The sequence below is a fragment of the Myotis lucifugus genome, unplaced genomic scaffold (assembly GCF_000147115.1).
Source record: "Myotis lucifugus unplaced genomic scaffold, Myoluc2.0 scaffold_213, whole genome shotgun sequence".
NCBI lineage: Eukaryota > Metazoa > Chordata > Mammalia > Chiroptera > Vespertilionidae > Myotis > Myotis lucifugus.
Genome location: NW_005871261.1, coordinates 983,942 through 1,001,361, shown reverse-complemented (window position 1 = coordinate 1,001,361; position 17,420 = coordinate 983,942). Strand labels below are relative to the sequence as shown.

The 17,420-nt window shown below is 39.2% G+C and overlaps 1 protein-coding gene across 1 annotated transcript in view; it reads left to right on the top strand.

The window, feature by feature from the left end:
- The window catches only part of HSD17B12 (hydroxysteroid 17-beta dehydrogenase 12), a 123,229-nt gene that overhangs the window by 36,398 nt on the left and 69,411 nt on the right, over nt 1-17,420 (top strand). The window contains exons 2-3 of the mRNA XM_006097915.3: nt 3,466-3,512; nt 9,167-9,242. Coding sequence (XP_006097977.1) covers nt 3,466-3,512; nt 9,167-9,242 — 123 coding nt within the window. The remainder of the gene's footprint in view (nt 1-3,465; nt 3,513-9,166; nt 9,243-17,420) is intronic.

Below are 17,420 nucleotides of genomic sequence, written 5' to 3'. Positions count from 1 at the left end.
GTTGGGTCAAGAGAGGAGGAGGGAAGGCTGAAGAGGGTGGTCATTAGGGAACTAGAGAGGACTGTGTGGGAGGAGCCTCTCTCCTGGGACAGCATATATGTACACTGGGCATTTTCTTTCTTTAGTAACATACTGTGCTTGAAAAAAATGTGTAACTTTCCCAAACCATGATGTTGCGGGAAATGCCCACAATATCTGGTTTTATGCATAATCTATTTTTTTTTTCCTGTAAATTTTTTAAAATTAAAATATTATTAGAAGAACAAGTTACAATAGTCTTTTCTTATTTTGCATCACTTTCACTGATTACCTTTAATAAAAATGCAGGAAGTTGCTGCTGTTTTATTAACTTGCAGCCTGCATGCTTCTCTTTGTTCTTTGTTAGATATGAGCTGGCATGTGTTAGACTACGTTAGCATTTGCTCTTGGGACTTCAGTGGTTTCTAAATTCAGCACTGCTCAGCCGGTTCCCCCTTTGCTTGAATCAATCGAGACTGCTATTTTTAGCAACAAAAGGGAATTGAAATAGCAATTTTCTTTCCATGTAATAGATCCCCAAGTGGAATACTGATGCAAGCTCTCTGTCATTTTCTGTTCTCCCCACCCCTAAAAGTACTCAGAGGAAAGGCAGCTGTCATGGTTTGCGGCAGTATTAATCTTTAATCAATCGAGTGTTTTCTGCATCCAGGTGTTCAGGGAGAAAAAAAAGGGTCACGAGGAGGAACCTGCCTGGAATAACTAAGCTCTTATGCATGGGCTCTGCAGTCAGAATTTGGTAGGCAGTGGCAGCGAATAGACAGAAGAGCTAAAAATAGCATGTTTGCTTCCAGTGCTCCTCTATTCTAGTCTATTTTTGATGTTTAATTTTGATAAGTTGATTTGGTACTTACTAAAAATATCTGTTCCTAGCAAATTGAGGACAAAAAGTAGAATAATTTTAACCTACACAAACTAAAGTATTGTTGTTGACTGTATAAAATCTGGAAGCTGAGCTCTGGTCAGTTGCCAGTATTTTATATAATCTGTAACAAGCTAGATACTTTTGGATGCCTAGTTGGGATATTCTTTATATTTGTCAGTTTCCATCTTCTCAAAGGCTTGCAAATTTGGGTTCTGGTGTTATATTTGTATAGGAGACATAGCCTTTTTTATTTCCTCTCTCCCCTTCTTCTTTCCCCCCCTACCTCAAGTCTGCCCCTGGCCATCATATGTACTCCCACACCCCATAGGATTGTGGGTAATACCTGAGGCTATTGGTTATGGGTGATACCTGTAGCTTTTTTTCTATGTATTGTTGAAAAGTACCTTAACTTATTCACTTACTTCATAGCAAAATGAAAACAACCTGGTGTTCATTGAAGAAGCAAATCTGAATGACAAGAACAGTGAATTGTCCTACTTTGTTAATTTGGCATGCTTTGGTAAACCAAAATGGTTCATCCTCCCTTCCCCTAATTCTGCTTTGGATTTACTCACTTCATATCCACCCTGGTACATTATGAGTCTCTCTAACATTGAAAATCATCTCCTTTCAAGGATAGCATTAGAATTCTTTTAAAATGTATACCTACATATTTACCATAAAGTGAAACTTTTCTCTGTTACATTTAAAAAAATTTTTTTAGATAACAGATTCTTGATGTTGAGAGGGGTTGAAGAGCATATTAGGTTGTGTACAGTAGGTGACTGGGCATTATTTGTTTAAAATAAAAGAGTGGATAAAGCAGAGGCTAGTTTTCTAGTCATAGTCTCCTTTTATTCATTCAGTCATTCATTCATCCAGCAAATCCTCATTAATCACCTGCTTTTGCCATTCACTATGCTCGCAGTTAGATTGTGGTGTAAAATGAATAAAGGAAATCTCATTTTAAATGTAGTAAGGAGGCCTGGATGAGGAGCTGTCAGGCCTTACCACTCCACCTCAGTTACACACCTCCACAGGAAGAAGCGATAATCACAGGGGAAGAGATATACCTTGTATTTCCAAGAAAATGTGTCTCTACTTTATTACCCCAGTGGATGGAAGGAAGATTTTCTCCTTGCCTAGCAACAAGCGCAGCTAATGGGAAGCCATCACCACATTGAGCTCTCATTTTCCTTCATGGACTTTTCCTTCAAAACACCCCCTCTTAACTTTCTCCTTTTTCTCTATAAAGTAACTTTCCTCTCTCTCCTTTGTTTGTTGGATTTGCCTGTAGTTTTTGCTGTACTTCTCTGCTATTCTTGAATAAGCCCATCTTTGCTGGTAAAAATAACTTTTTAATTTTTTTATTTGTAAGGTCAACAGCGGTCACTCAGACCCTTATGGCAACCTATGTGATGAATGCTAGTAAGAGGGAATACAGAGTACAATGCAGACAGAGAGTTTTGAGATCCTGTTAGTCTAGAGGTTAAGGAAAAATGGGAGAGGAAAAATTCAACCAAAAACCTCAAGGATGGGAGAGAGACACTGGTTGGAGTGAAATTGGGAGTAGCAGGAACAGCATTTGTAAAGAAAGAGCATATTACCTTGGAGGAACTGAAAAAATTTCAGTATGACAGGCAGTCAGTGGTGAGAGGAAAATGATGGTGTTTGGAAGACCTTGTAAAGAATTAGGGCAGGGGGAAGCCATTGACAGGTTTTAAGCAGGGAAATGATCAGATTTGCCCTTTGGAGTGACCACTTTGGTTGCAATGTGGGGAATGAGTTGGAGAATGGGAGCAGGTGAAATAGTGAGAAAGTGGCTGCACTAGTTTTTGTGGGAGATGAATGATGGTAACCGCATGTAGTAGTTGTGGAGAGAAGTGAATGGCAAGAAGTTTTAATAATTGGCAATAGGGAAACATTGTCACTTCTTGATAGGAGAACGAGATCATAAAAGTGGTGTTTCAGAAAGTGAATTCTTAACTGTATTGAGTGAGAAAGCACTGAAAGGCTCACTGCACAAGTGAGTTGGGGTGTGTTGGGGTGATAGCTTAGATTGGGGTGATAGCTGTTGTGAGAATTAATTGGATATCAGTGAATTACCTGGAGTAAATATTCCTGTAATGATGTGAATACTAAATATTTTGTTTTAATAACTTACTTTACTGACAGCTTACTCTTGCTTTTCTGGACCTATAATAGTGACTTTAACAATATGGAAGTTTATTTTTCAACCAGTTTAAAGAAGACTAGAATTTTTATATGTCTGATTATCTGTGGTCAGTAGTAAAAAAAATGAAATGAACCCGGGACCCTTCAGTCCACAGGTCTACGCTCTATCCACTGAGCTAAACCAGCTAGGGCTGCAGTCTTTTTAATTTTAGCCATTGTGGTGGGTTTTCAGAGCTAAATTTGAACTGCTGGTATTGCTCCAGGTGGTTCAAATTTATATCAAAGTATTACACAGGTCATCTTGTGTCTAATTGGTGGGTCCTCGCTATGTATGATCAGTTCTTAATTATAATTCTTAAACTAAACTGTTACTTTTTCTCTTTTCTCAGTTGTCACAGGTAGTACTGATGGAATTGGAAAATCATATGCAGAAGAGGTAGGTAATTTTCAAGACCTTTCTTTTTGGTATTAAAAAATACAAAAACAAAATTCATATAAAACTTTTTATCATAATAAGTTGGAATTGTGAAAAATTTAGTGTAATTTTATTTTATATTGTATAAATATGAACAGTTTTTGGTTTATATTTATTTACTTAAATTTTATTTTTGTAATTACAGTTGACATTTAAAGCCATTTTATATTAGTTTTAGGTGTGCAACATAATGGTTACACAATTATACAATTCACAAAGTTATTCCTCTGATAATTTCAGTACATACCTGGCACCATACATAGTTACTACAATATTATTAACTATATTTCCTATGCTGTATTTTACATCCTAGTGACTATTTTGTAATTACCCATTTGTACTTCTTAATCCTTTTACCTTTTTCACCCAGGTTCCCCAGCCCCCTCCCATCTGGCAACCCTCAGTTTGTTCTCTGTATCTATGAGTTTGTTTCTGTTTTGTTTGTTTCCTTTGTTTTTTAGATTGTACCTATAAGTGAAATCATATGGTATTTGCTTTTCTCTGTCTAACTTATTTCACTTAGTATAATGCCCTCTAGGTCCATCCATGTTGTCACAAATGATAAGATTTTGTTCTTTTTTATGCCTGAGTAATATTCCATTGTATATATTACCACATCTTTCTTTATCCACTCGTGTATTGATGGGCACTTGGATTGCTTCCATATCTTGGCTATCCTTGTCTATCCTAGACAAACATGGTAATTAACCGTACCTCCGACACGCTTCCCATTGGCTAATCAGGGCAATATGCAAATTAACTGCCAACTAAGATGGCGGCCGGCAGCCAGGCAGCTGAAACGAACAGGAGACTTGTTTGCTCCAGTGATGGAGGAAGCCAAGGTTCCCCGCCTGCCGCTGCCGGCCTCTGAACTGCACTCTAAGAAACAATGTTGCAATTATAGAAGCTAAACAAACCCCAGAAACCTGCTTTCAGCCAGCCGGGCCTCAGAGCTGGAGCTGCAACAGTGTTTCAATGATAGAAGCCAAACAAACCGAGGTCTCAGAGCTGGAGTCGAGCCTCAGAGCTAAAGCCAGCTCTCAGCTCCAGTGACAGCCATAGAAGGTAAATAAATCCCAGAATAAAAAAAGAAAAAGAAAAAAAGGAGAGGTTGGGAGCTTCAGTCACCCGCCAGCCTAAAAACAGCCCTCAGCCCCTCACCCAGACTGGCCAGGCACCCCAGTGGGGACCCCCACCCTGAAGGGGGTGTGACCAGCTGCAAACAGCCATCAGCCCCTCACCCAGGCTGGCCAGGCACCCAAGTGGGACCCCACCCTGATCCGGGACACCCTTCAGGGTAAACCAGCTGGCCCCCATCCGTGCACCAGGCCTCTATCCTATATAGTAAAAGGGTAATATGCAAACTGACCCTAACAGCAGAAAGACTGGGAATGACTGGTCACTGTGACAGACACTGACCTCCAGAGGGCAGATGCTCAATGCAGGAGCTGCCCCCTGGTGGTCAGTGCGCTCCCACAGGGGGAGCTCTGCTCAGCCACAAGCCAGACTGACGGTTGCCAGCGCAGTGGTGGTGGTGGGAGCTTCTCTCGCCTCCTCAGCAGCACTAAGGATGCCCGACTTCAGCTTAGGCCTGCTCCCCGCTGGCAAGTGGACATCCCCTGAGGGTTCCTAGACTGTGAGGGCACAGGCCGGGCTGAGGGAACCCCCCCCCCCCCCCCGAGCGCACAATTTTTTTGTGCACTGGGCCTCTAGTTGTAAATATTACACCGTAATGAACATGGGATACATATATCTTTTTGAATTAGTGTTTTAAATGTCCTCAGATATATACCCAGAAGTGGAATTACTGGGTATAGTTCTGTTTTTAACTAGAGGCCCAGTGCATGAAATTCATGCACTGGTAGGGTCCCTAGCAACTGCCAGCCACCGGCCGGGTACTCACTCCCTTCCCCCGGCTGGCCCCTCCCCCCTGGTCGAACTCTGGACAACTCCTGGTCGAGGAGACAATTTGCATGCTGTGCTTTTATTTTATAGGATTATTTGAGGATTGGCTAATCAGGGCGATATGCCCTGATTCTGTTTTCCATAGTGGCTGCACCAGTCTACAATACCACCAACAGTGCACCAGAGTTCTCTTTTCTCACATCTTGCCAACACTTGTTGGTTGTTGATTTAATGATGATAGCCATTCTGACAGGTGTGAGATGATATCTCATTGTGGTTTTAATTTGCATTTCTCTGATGATTAGTAATATTGAGCATTTTTTTGTGTCAATAGGCCATTTGTATTTCCCCTTTGGAGAAGTGTCTTTTCAGGTCCTCTGTCCATTTTTTAATTAGACAATTAGACTGTATATTTTGGTATTGAGTTATATGAGTTCTGTACAAATTTTGGATATTAACCCCTTAGCAGATGCACCATTGGGGAATATGTTCTTTCATTCAGTATGTTGTCTTTTCGTTTTATTGATGATTTCCTTTGTTGTGATTTCCTTTGTTGTGCAAAAGCTTTTTAGTTTGATGTAGCCCCATTTGTTTATTTTTTTCTTTTGTTTCTCTTGTCTGAGGAGATATTTCAGAAAAAATATTACTAAGAGAATTATCAGAGAATTTATTGCCTATGTCTTTTAGGAGTGTTATGGTTTCGAGTCTTAAATTTAAGTCTTTAATTCATTTTGAGTTTATGGTTTGTATGCTATATATGGAATATATTATGTAAGAAGGTGCTTTTTTTTTTTTTTTGAGTAATTGGATAGTCCTCAGTTTTGAATTATTTTCCAAAAGGTGGATATGTTATTATATAGGTTATATTTCCATGCTAGTTTATGGTATCATTTTCATGAGAAGGACTTTGATGGACAGAAAGATATTGGCAGACACAGGCAAAGTGTTCAGATTCTCTGGAATGTAATGAAAGGATAGGAAACCATTAGTTTGAAGGCCATCATACAAATCAGGGACCTTGGCAGTACTCTTCAGGGAAGCTTCCTGCCTTCCAGTTCCGAGAAGGCACCCACAGCCTATGACACTGCCCAGTTGAGATGAAGATTCTGGTGGATCCACTGAATCTCTCATTTGTCACTCCCAAAGGTTCTTCCTTGTTTAAAAAATCCTCTTTTGTTTTTCTTTTCTTTCTTTTTTAAATATATTTTTATTGATTTCAGAGAGGAGGGAAGAGGAAGAAAGAGATAGAAACATCCATGATGAAAGAGAATCCTGGATCGGCTGCCTCCTGCAAGTCCCCCACTGGGGATTGAGCCCACAAACCGGGCATGTGCCCTTGATGGGAATCGAACCTGGGACCCTTCAGTTCGCAGGCCGACGCTCTATTCACTGAGCAAAACCAGCCAGGGCTCTTTTGTTTTTCTAGTTTATTTTGAATAGCAAAACTACAGAAAAGTTGAAGAAGAATATAATGAACACCCATATACCCTTCACTGGGATTCCCCAATTATTAACATTTGCCACATTTAATTTTATTATAATTATAATTTAGATGGACCGTTTGTGAGTTATAGGCATCATAATAATTCACCCTTAGGTATTTCACCCTGAATCTTAAAATGTTCACCCTTATAGCCAACAATGCAGTGGTCACACAGAGTTTAACTTGATATAATCCTATATAATAAAAGCCTAATATGCAAATTGACTGAACAGCAGAATGACTGGTTGCTACGATGCACACTGACCACCAGGGAGTAGATGCTCAATGCAGGAGCTGCCCCCTGGTGGTCAGTGCACTCCCACAGGGGGAGCGCCACTTAACCAGAAGCCAGGTTCACAGCTGGCGAGCGCAATAGTGGTGGTAGGAGCCTCTCCCACCTCCGTGGCAGTGCTAAGGAGCATCGAATGGGCAGGCAGTAAGGAGCGAGGGGTCCCGGAGCGCGAGAGGGCGCAGGCTGGAATGAGGGACCCTCCCCCCACCCCCAGTGCATGAATGTCGTGCACCAGGCCTCTAGTATTTCTATATAACATATAGCCTACATGCAGATTTCCCAATTGCCCCAGAAACTTTCCTTGTAGCTCTTTTATTTGTGGTTTCACATCTAGTTAAGAATTATGCATTGCATTTAGGTGTCATGTCTCTTGATTGGAAGAGTTTCCTAGGCCCCCCTCTCCCCCCCTCTTTTTTGTATAACTGGCATTTTTGAAAAATTCAGGCCAGCTTTATAAAAGTTTCTCAATTTGAATTTGTCTGAGTTTTTTCCCGTGATTAGATTCTAATTAAACATTTTTTAGCATGATTGCTACACAAGTGCTATTGTATCCTGACTGTATCTTATCAGGAGGCACAAGAAGTCTACTTGTCTTATTATCGACTACCTTAAGACAAATCATTTGGCTCTGACCAGGTAGCTCAGTTGGTTTGAACATCGGTCCTCTACGCCAAGGTTATGGGGTTTGATCCCCAGTCAGGGCACATACAAGGATCAACCAATGAATGCATAAACAAGTGGAACAACAAAAATTATCTTTCGCTTTCTCTTTCTCTCTTCCCCTCTCTCTCTAAAGTCAATAAATAAAAATTGTAAAAAACAGAAGTCATTTATGAAAATGCTGCCCACCATAATTCTCCATTATAAAGGTGCCTTTCCCCTTTGTAATTAATAAGTAGTATGTGGGGTAGTACTTTGAGACTGTGTGAATATCCCATTTCCCAGCAATGATTTTCACCCAGTGATTTTAACATCCATTGAAAATTTTTGCCTAAATTAGTTATTACCATGGTGGTTTAAAAATTGTGACTTTTCTAATGATATCTTTCCTTCTATACTTAGTAGATGCTATTTTTCTATAAATAAAAGCTTTTCCTTATCCTCCCTCCCTGTTAATTGAAAAAGAGAAAACCACATACCACTTTGGACTCATGGTTTCTTTAGTGGTTTTACAGCAGAGTAATTTAATAAATTATTACCAACCTTTGTTATTTTTATTAAAAAATGTTCTATATCTCCTCATTTGCAATATCACTTATTATTTAATAAAAACCAACTCTAGAATTTAAGACTGGAATATTAGTTTAGTAAATCACTAATAGTGCATAGCAGCTAATTTATGGCTCATTTATATGCTGTGTGGAATAGTTCACTAAAAAGTTTTGTGTATATTATGATTTCAAGAATTCAAACAGTATAGCTGGGTACAAAATGAAAAGTAACAGTCTTCCTTCTAAAACCTTTTTACATTTGTATACTAGCTTGATTTAGAAAGATAATCCTTTGGGGAGTCCTGTAAGTCTTTATTTTGGATTGCCCATTTATTACACTGGAATTTATTTGTTTGCTTGTATGTTTTGTTTTTTTTAATGTACTAGTATTTTTATTGACTTGAGAGAGGAAGAGAGAAGGAGAGAGAGATAGAAACATCAGTGATGAGAGAGAATCATTGATTGGCTGCCTCCTGCACGCCCCCAACTGGGGATCGAGCCCACAACCCGGGCATGTGCCCTTGACCGGAATTGAACCTGGGACCTTCAGTCCGCAGTCCGACGCTCTGTCCATTGAGCCAAACCAGCTAGGGCTGTTTGCTTGTTTTTTAATTTGGATTATCATATGGTCAGTTTTTTAATAAATGAGAATATATCTAATGTCTGTTTTCAATAAAATGCACAGGTATGACTCAACTGTTTGGTGTCTCTTTTGCTATTTCAGTTGGCAAAGTGTGGAATGAAGGTTGTCCTTATCAGCAGGTCCCAGGATAAACTGAATGACGTTTCCCGTGAAATAAGTAAGTTCTCACATCACCCTCCCCGCCCTCATGATTAGAAAATAAATACAAAAGCTTCTTTCTCATTCTGTTACCAGGCTGTTTTTAAGGTGGATCATCAATTTTTTCAAATTAATATAGAGCCACTATAATTTGCTTAAAATGTCTTTTGCTGACTCATTTAGTTTGTCAGGAGTCAAATTCTCTGATTATTTTATCATGTTCTACTTATATATTTTTTGTTGCTTCATTTTAGTATTCTTGTGTGGTTTTTTACTTATTGACTTTATTGTCTCTAAAATGTGTATTATATATGATTGAAGAAAAATACAAAGTATAGCGCGTGTGTGTGTGTGTGTGTGTGTGTGTGTGTGTGTGTGTGTGAGAGAGAGAGAGAGAGAGAGAGATGGGGAAACTTTTGCTTGAGACCTGAACTACATATGCAAAGACTTTTTAAACTGATATCTAATTAACCAGCTAGATGGATAAATTAATGCTGTCCATATCCTTGGTAAAAGTTACTGATGTTCCCAGTATGGGGCCAATGACTGGTAGGCTTATCAGTATGATGCCTGTGCACTTTTTTCTTTCTTTATTGATTAGAGGGTGTGGGGGAGAGACAGACAGAGAGACAGACAGATAGACAGAGAGAAACATTCATATTTTGTTCCACCTATCCATGCATTCACTGGCTGATTATTGTATGTGCCCTGACTGGGTACTGAACCCGAAACCTTGGTGTATCGGGATGATGCTCTAATAACTGAGCTACGCCTCCGGGGGAGATGCTTGTGCACTTTTACATCTTTTACGCCCACAAGTCACATTATTTACTTATTAAGAGTCAGTTGTGTTGGTTCCCAAACTCATTTATGCATTTGTTATAAATATTCTGTAAACTGATGCAATCTTGGTGTAAAAAGGGAAGTTATTTCTATAAAAACTAAGTTGAATGCTCTGAAAAAAGTGAGAAAAGGGAGTTTTTTTCAGAAATTAGGGGCTAATAAGACAAGTGTGAAATATTGGAAAAATTATAAAAAGAAAGAAGAAATTTACTCTCTGATTATTTCATTGTGTTGAAGCTTTTGTTGCATTTTAAAACAACTGGAACTGCCATATATGAATGCTGCATTATGGGTGTGGTTTATGCAAGAAAGACTGGAATTCCAGTCAGCAGATATAAACTCAAAGATAAAGGCCTTGGCCCCACGTAGAGGATTGGTGAATGATTCTACTTATACATGGTTTAAATTAAAATAAAATGGTTACAATGTGTATTTATCATTGTATAGGATTCCTTGCTTTAACTGACTTATCTAAGTAGCCAACTAACAAACTGCCCCAATTCTTTGAGAAGAGGGGATTGTTACTGTATTTTATTATTATTTTTTTGCACCTTTTATTGAGACATAATTGACATATAAAGTTATGTACTAAGTTTAAGGTGTACAAGGTATTGTGTTTTTATTAACATTACCACTTACTACTAACATTTATATAGTGCTTTATAATTTTACCTCACATGTATTATCCCCTTTGATCCTTCATGCATCCCTGTGAGGTATATATTTTTGTTATTATTTCTTTCCAGACCATATCTCGTTCTACTGGACAGGTTACACATAGATGCATTTAATTTTTTAGGTGAAAAATGATGTTTATAGATTTCTAATATTACGTGTGTTAAATTTTTTTTGACCCCTGAGAGCACAGATCTTTACAAAGGTAAGCATGTGGTATATAGATACACGAGAAGTCCTTGGCATTTAAGGATTTTAACTTTCAAGGTTTCAACTATGTAAATGCCACCCTGAAAGTCCAAGACACAGAGTATTTTGCAATTTTGCTGAGGTGTGAATTTGAATGAAGCTGTGACACTAATGAGCCTGAGGTGTAGTTACTTAGGTAGTAGCTGATCTTTACATACTGCCTGGATCTTAGTACTGTTTTTTTTTTAATCCTAACTCGAGGATGTATGCTTATTGATTTGAGAGAGAGAGAGAGAGAGAGATTGAGAGAGAGAGAGAGAGAGAGAGAGAGAGATATTGGTCAGTTGCTTCCTGTACACAACCTGACAGGGGATCGAACTCACAACCTAGGTATGTGCCCTGATCGAGAATCAAACCTGCAACATTTTGGTGTAAGGACAATGCTCCAACCAACTGAGCCACTCAGCCAGGGCTTAGCACTGTTTCTTTCTTAATTGCCAAAAAGTAAAAGTTCATATGCAGAAAAGAGAAGCTTTTGATTAAATGGAACTTTATATTTTTAAATGCTCTGATATGAATGATTGATACAGGAACAAGAAAAGCCACCACATGACACTCTTTCAAGCAAGTGCTACAGCCTGTACAAAAATTGCTTAACGAGTCAGAAGATCTACTTTAATGATATTTGAGAATTTGGTTAACTTATGATCTGAGGTGACATGTGACTGTGGACAGAAATATGATTGGAGTAAGACTAGATCCTGTTCAAACATTCATGATGAAACAGATGGTGCTGGTACTGAATTGACTTTTATTATAAGGAAATGTGTTTTTTTTTTTCCTTGTTGAAAAATTTGAAAAACATTTTTTTCTGGGAATAATAAAAATTTAATGGAAGACGTGATATCAGCAGACCAGGCCATTCATTCTAAGCTGAAGTACATGGAGGAGATTTAGACATTTGTTCAAGTTTTCAACTCAGCCGAAACCGGTTTGGCTCAGTGGATAGAGCGTCGGCCTGCGGACTGAGGGGTCCCAGGTTCGATTCCGGTCAAGGGCATGTACCTGGGTTGCGGGCACATCCCCAGTGGGCGATGTGCAGGAGGCAGCTGATCGATGTTTCTCTCTCATCGATGTTTCTAACTCTCTGTCTCTCTCCCTTCCTCTCTGTAAAATATCAATAAAATATATTAAAAAAAAAAAGTTTTCAACTCATTGTAGATCATCTCTTTGGGAGGATAATGTTTTCATGAACAGATCTATTCCAGGAGTAGAAAGGACCAAAATTTAATGTTGGCAAAGAAAGACTAACTCTGCTTATACTTTCAACACATCTTCATCGAATGCCTGTGTCCCAGGTGCTGTGCCAGGCAGTCAGAACACAGCGTGAGTGAGGTAGATACAGTCCTTGCCCTCATGGAATTTATATGCTAGTGGAAGAGACAGAGAAACATATAGGTCAAAAAACAACAACAAGCAAAACAGAAAACCAGACAAGTAAATAATTGCCATTTGTAGTAAGAACCATTAAGAAACAAAAAAGGAGCTAGAGAGAGAAAATGGAGAGATTCTTATTTAGGAGCAACATGGCAAGTTTTATTAACTGGCAGGGCATTAAAGGGCCAGGTTAATAACCTCTTGCCTATATAATTGTATTCTTGTTATGAAGCTGGAGCCTTGGTGAAGGGAGTATTCACTGGGCCCTCTTGGTATAGAGGTGGTGGGGGTTGTGTTTGCAAGTTACATGTGATAAATCCACGCCAACATTCCTGTTTCCATAAACTCTTGGATCCCTGCCTCTACATTATGCCAGGCAAGTTGTGACCTCCCAATCGTATTAATTGTAGCCTATTATGGGGACCACGATAACTCTTAAGAATCCTTTCCAGTTGTATAAGCTAACCATTAAATTATAAATCTCTGGTAAGTGACGCATATTAAAAAAAAAAAAGGCCCAATCTGGTGTTATATTCTTTTTTCTTCAGTCTAACAGTCTTAGAATTCATTCTCACACAGATGTCCCAGGTTTCTACCAATACAAAATAGCAAAATCTTGCAATTATTTGTGTGTGTAAGTTAACTACTTTGTGATCAGACTTGGTACTTCTTTCCCAGAGAATGTTTGCTGGAACCCTATTATGGGTGGCAGTAAGGCATGGGCCAGTTGGGTCTTGAGAAGAGGAATTCTCTTGCAAGAAAACCACCCTTAGCGTTATGGTGAGGTTATTACAGGTTCTTGAAGCCAGGGAGAGCTAGTCTCTTCAGACACAGGAGAGCAGGCTATTTCTATTTCCACTGGCTGGGGAGGCTCAGAGTAACTTTGGGGTTCAGGATTCTCGGCTTCAGCTGAGTCCACCCAGATATCCCTATCCTGTCTCAGGATCTCACTCTTTCTCATTCTGTGCTTTCACTTTTACATGAAACATGGTGAGTCTATGTGGAATTCAACTTACATTGTAATTCTGCAACTGGCACAGTTAAGTCTGATGTTAGCAAGGTGAGCTCAGTGGCTATATAAAACATAAAAGTTTTTATTAGGGCTGCCATAGTAATTCTCTCTTCCTCTGATCATAAATCTGAGCTGACAGTTTAAAGACCCGAGCTTGCTGTTTTCTTTTGGGAAGTGCTCCAGTGCATTCAGAAGCAGCCCTACCATGTCCCAATCTTTGTACTTATTTTTGCCAAACTCAAATGTAGTGGTCATTTGGTTTCATAAAGCAATTCTTCAGTAAATACTTCATTATAACCAGCAACCAGTGTTTATTTGATGAATGGTGATGCTATTACATGATGGATCAAATCAAACCAATACAGAAGTCTTCTGAGAAAAGGAAACCCTCATGCACTGTTGGTGGGAATGCAGATTGGTGCAGCCTCTATTGAAAACAGTATGGAGGTTCCTCGTAAATTAAAAATAGAACTACCTTATGACCCAGAGATTCCACTTCTGGGAATATATCCAAAGACACCTGAAACACTCATTCAAAGAATATATGCACCCCTATGTTCATTGCAGCATTATTTACAATAGCCAAGATTTGGAAGCAGCCTAAGTGCCCATCAGTAGGAGAGTGGATAAGAAAGCTGTGGTATATCTGGAGTATTGCTGTAGTATACAGTGGAATATTGCTCAGCCATAAAAAAGGAAATCCTACAGCATGGATGGACCTGGAGGGTACTATGTTAAGTGAAATAAGCCAGTCAGAGAAAGACAAGTACCATATGTGTGGAATCTAAGGAACAAAATAAGGTAACAAACAAAATAGAAACAGACTCATAGATACAGAGAATAGACTGACAGCTGTCAGAGGGGAGGGGAGTTGGTGGGGGGTGAAAAGGTGAAGGGATTAAGCAAAAAATAACAACTCATAGACGTGCACAACAGTATGGTGATTACCAGAGGGAACGGGTGTGAGTGTGGGGGGATAGGGGAAAGTAGGAGAGGGGAAAGAGGATAAATGGTGATGGAAGGAGACTTGACTTGGGGTGGTGAACACACAATACAATATACAGATGATGTATTATAGAATTTTCACCTGAAACCTATATAACTTTATCAACCAATATCACCCCCATAAATTCAATTTAAAAAAATTCCTCAACCAATATAATACTGAATACGTACTTTCATATGCTCAGATAATTATTAATGTTTGTTCCCTAAATGTAAAGTGGACAGTCTGATTCTTTTGCAGAAATAAACCCTTTTGTAAATGAAAAAAAAATGTTCTCTGGTTTATTTGGGACCCCACTCCTGATGCCATTTACTGTACCAGTCAGAGTTCAGTCATGTATCAAGTCTAGCAAGTTAGTTTAACTAGGCTAACTCGTCTCCTCTGGCCCAGCACAGCACTTAAACTCACTCCAGTGGATTAAACTCAATCTCTTTTCCCCTATCTGACTGAAAGAAGAAAAAAGGAAAGGAGGAGATTGAAAAAGAAAGCACACCTGGTCAGTGTGACTCAGTGTTTGAGCATCAACTTATGAACCAGGAGATAACGGTTTGATTCCTGGTCAGGGCACATTGCCTGGGTTTTAGGCTCGATCTCCAATGGGGGGCATGCAGGAGCAGCCAACCAGTAATTCTTTCTCATCATTGATGTTTCTATCTCCTCTCTCTATCCCTTCCTCTTTGAAATCAATTAAAAAGAAAAAAAGAAAAAAGAAAAGAAAAGAAAACCAGGTGCCAGTTGAAAATAGGGGACTTTTCGGCTCCTCACCTTCTAATTCTCCACTGTTTTTATGTAGACTTGGGGATTCTATGCCTTTAGAAGCAATTCCTTACGAGTGCGGAGGACAACCTACTCCTAAGTCGAAGTTCTTCAGAAAAAATTTAAAAGGATTTTATATAATTTAGTAAGGAGCTAAATGTTTTGCCAACAATGGATAAGTACTTTCTCAGGATTGACTGCTTTGATAAAATTATAGTTCTTTGTAAGGCTACGGTATCTGTCACCTATGGAATTAAGACAAACTGAAAGTCATCACATATAATAAGCTTATTGTATTATCATTGTTATCTAGGATTATTAATTTATTAAGTATTTTAGTCAATTTTGATTTGAACTCTGACCTGAGTTGTTACTTGCAATAAAGGAACTAGCTTTCAGAACAACTTATTACAGAATATGTATAGAGATGGTGATATTTACAGTTATATTATGTGGTAAATCTGATTGCATACAGTTCAGACAGCTTCGATTTAAGAAAGCAAACATTTCTGTCTTTGATTTTTTTTTTAAAGATGTTACTCTTCTTTGTAATTTATCTCAGGTGTAAAGCTTTAGTATGGCCCTGTAATTCCATGACTTTCTCTCTTGAAATGCAAAGCTTTTAGAAGAAATATCAGTTTCATTTTTTAAATTTTTACCTATTATCAAATCTGTGCAGGTCTGATGTGGATTTGACCAAATAAGTTTGTTGCTCAATTTTCTGATGCACTATCAGTATAATTAGTATAATGCTTTTTATATTTAGCATGTTTTATTTGCATAAGGTCAATGAAGCTTTAGTGATCACATAAAGACCTTTGTGTTTTATATTTAATAAAATTAGAACCACATTATGTTAGAGAGTTAATCTAATGTGGCCCGTAGAGTTACATATATTTTTCTATCACTTCTATAGCAGCAGAAATATTTCTTTTGCCCTTTAAGTTCATTCACATAGTCCAAGGTAAGGAACCAGGAACCATCTAGTTTGCCTTTCCTGGTTTTGTCCAAGATCCCCAAATTTATCAGTGTTCCTGGCCTTCCAGAAAGTGACATTCTTTACTACTTATAAAAAGGGGACTCCACAAGCCATGGAGGTACCAGGGAGGCTTTTGCAGCAGATTCCACAAAATGGAGAGCAACCCTTTTCCTTCCTAGTGGGCTTGTTATGCCTAATTAAATGAAATTAATTAAATGAAACATTTGTGGTATGGTCATGGTTACAAATTTGTTTTCTATAATTATTTTCTGATAGGGAGAAGGATAGATTCTTATTGAGCTTATGCAAATAATTACATTGTCATGTAACATAAAAGAACTCAGTAAAGACATGTATAATATTTAACCACTAGAGGCCTGGTGCATGAAATTTGTGCACCTGTGGGGGGAGGTCCCTCAGCCCGGATTGTGAGTGGGTGCAGGCCAGGCTGAGGGACCCTACTGGTGTACGATCAGGGCTGGGGAGGGACGCAGGAGGTTGGCTAGCCAGGGAGGGACTGTGGGAGTGCTCCAGGGTGTGTCCAGCCCATCTTGCTCAGTCCTGATCGGCCGGACCCTAGCAGCAAGCTAACCTACCGGTTGGAGCGTCTGTGGTCAGTGCATGTCAGAGCAAGTGGTTGAGTGGCCTTAGCATATCATTAGCATATTACGCTTTGATTGGTTGAACAGATGACTGGACACTTAGCATATTAGGCTTTTATTATATAGGACTAGAGGCTTGATGCATGAAGATTTGTGCAAGAATGGGCCTTCCTTCCTCTGGCTGCTGGCACCGCCTTCGCTCTGGCTGGAGCCGCCTTCCCACGCTGCCCAGAGGCCCAGAGCGGGCCCAGAGCGGCTGGGGCGGTGCGGAATGCCTGCATCCCGCCCTGCACCTGGCCACTTGGTGCCTGCATATGCAAATTAACCCGCCATCTTTGTTGGGTTAATTTGCATACTCCTGATTGGTGGGCATCACAAAGGTATGGTCAATTTGCATCTTTCTCTTTTATTAGTGTGGATAGTTCTGATTAGTTTTGCAGACAAGGCCAATCAATGTGTTGTGTTTTCTACACAATTACCCTCTTTAAATTCACCCAATGATTACTAGTTTATGTTTCAGTTACTTTTGCTGCATAACACTCCAAACTTATCAATGTAAAATAACAATGATTTTAAATTCTCATATATCCTGCTGGTCAGGAATTTTGCCGGGACTGTGGGAAAACTCTTTTGCTCCTTATGGCATTACCAAGGTCCTTCACTGATACTCAGCTGATGGGTGGTCTGGTCTGGAAGAC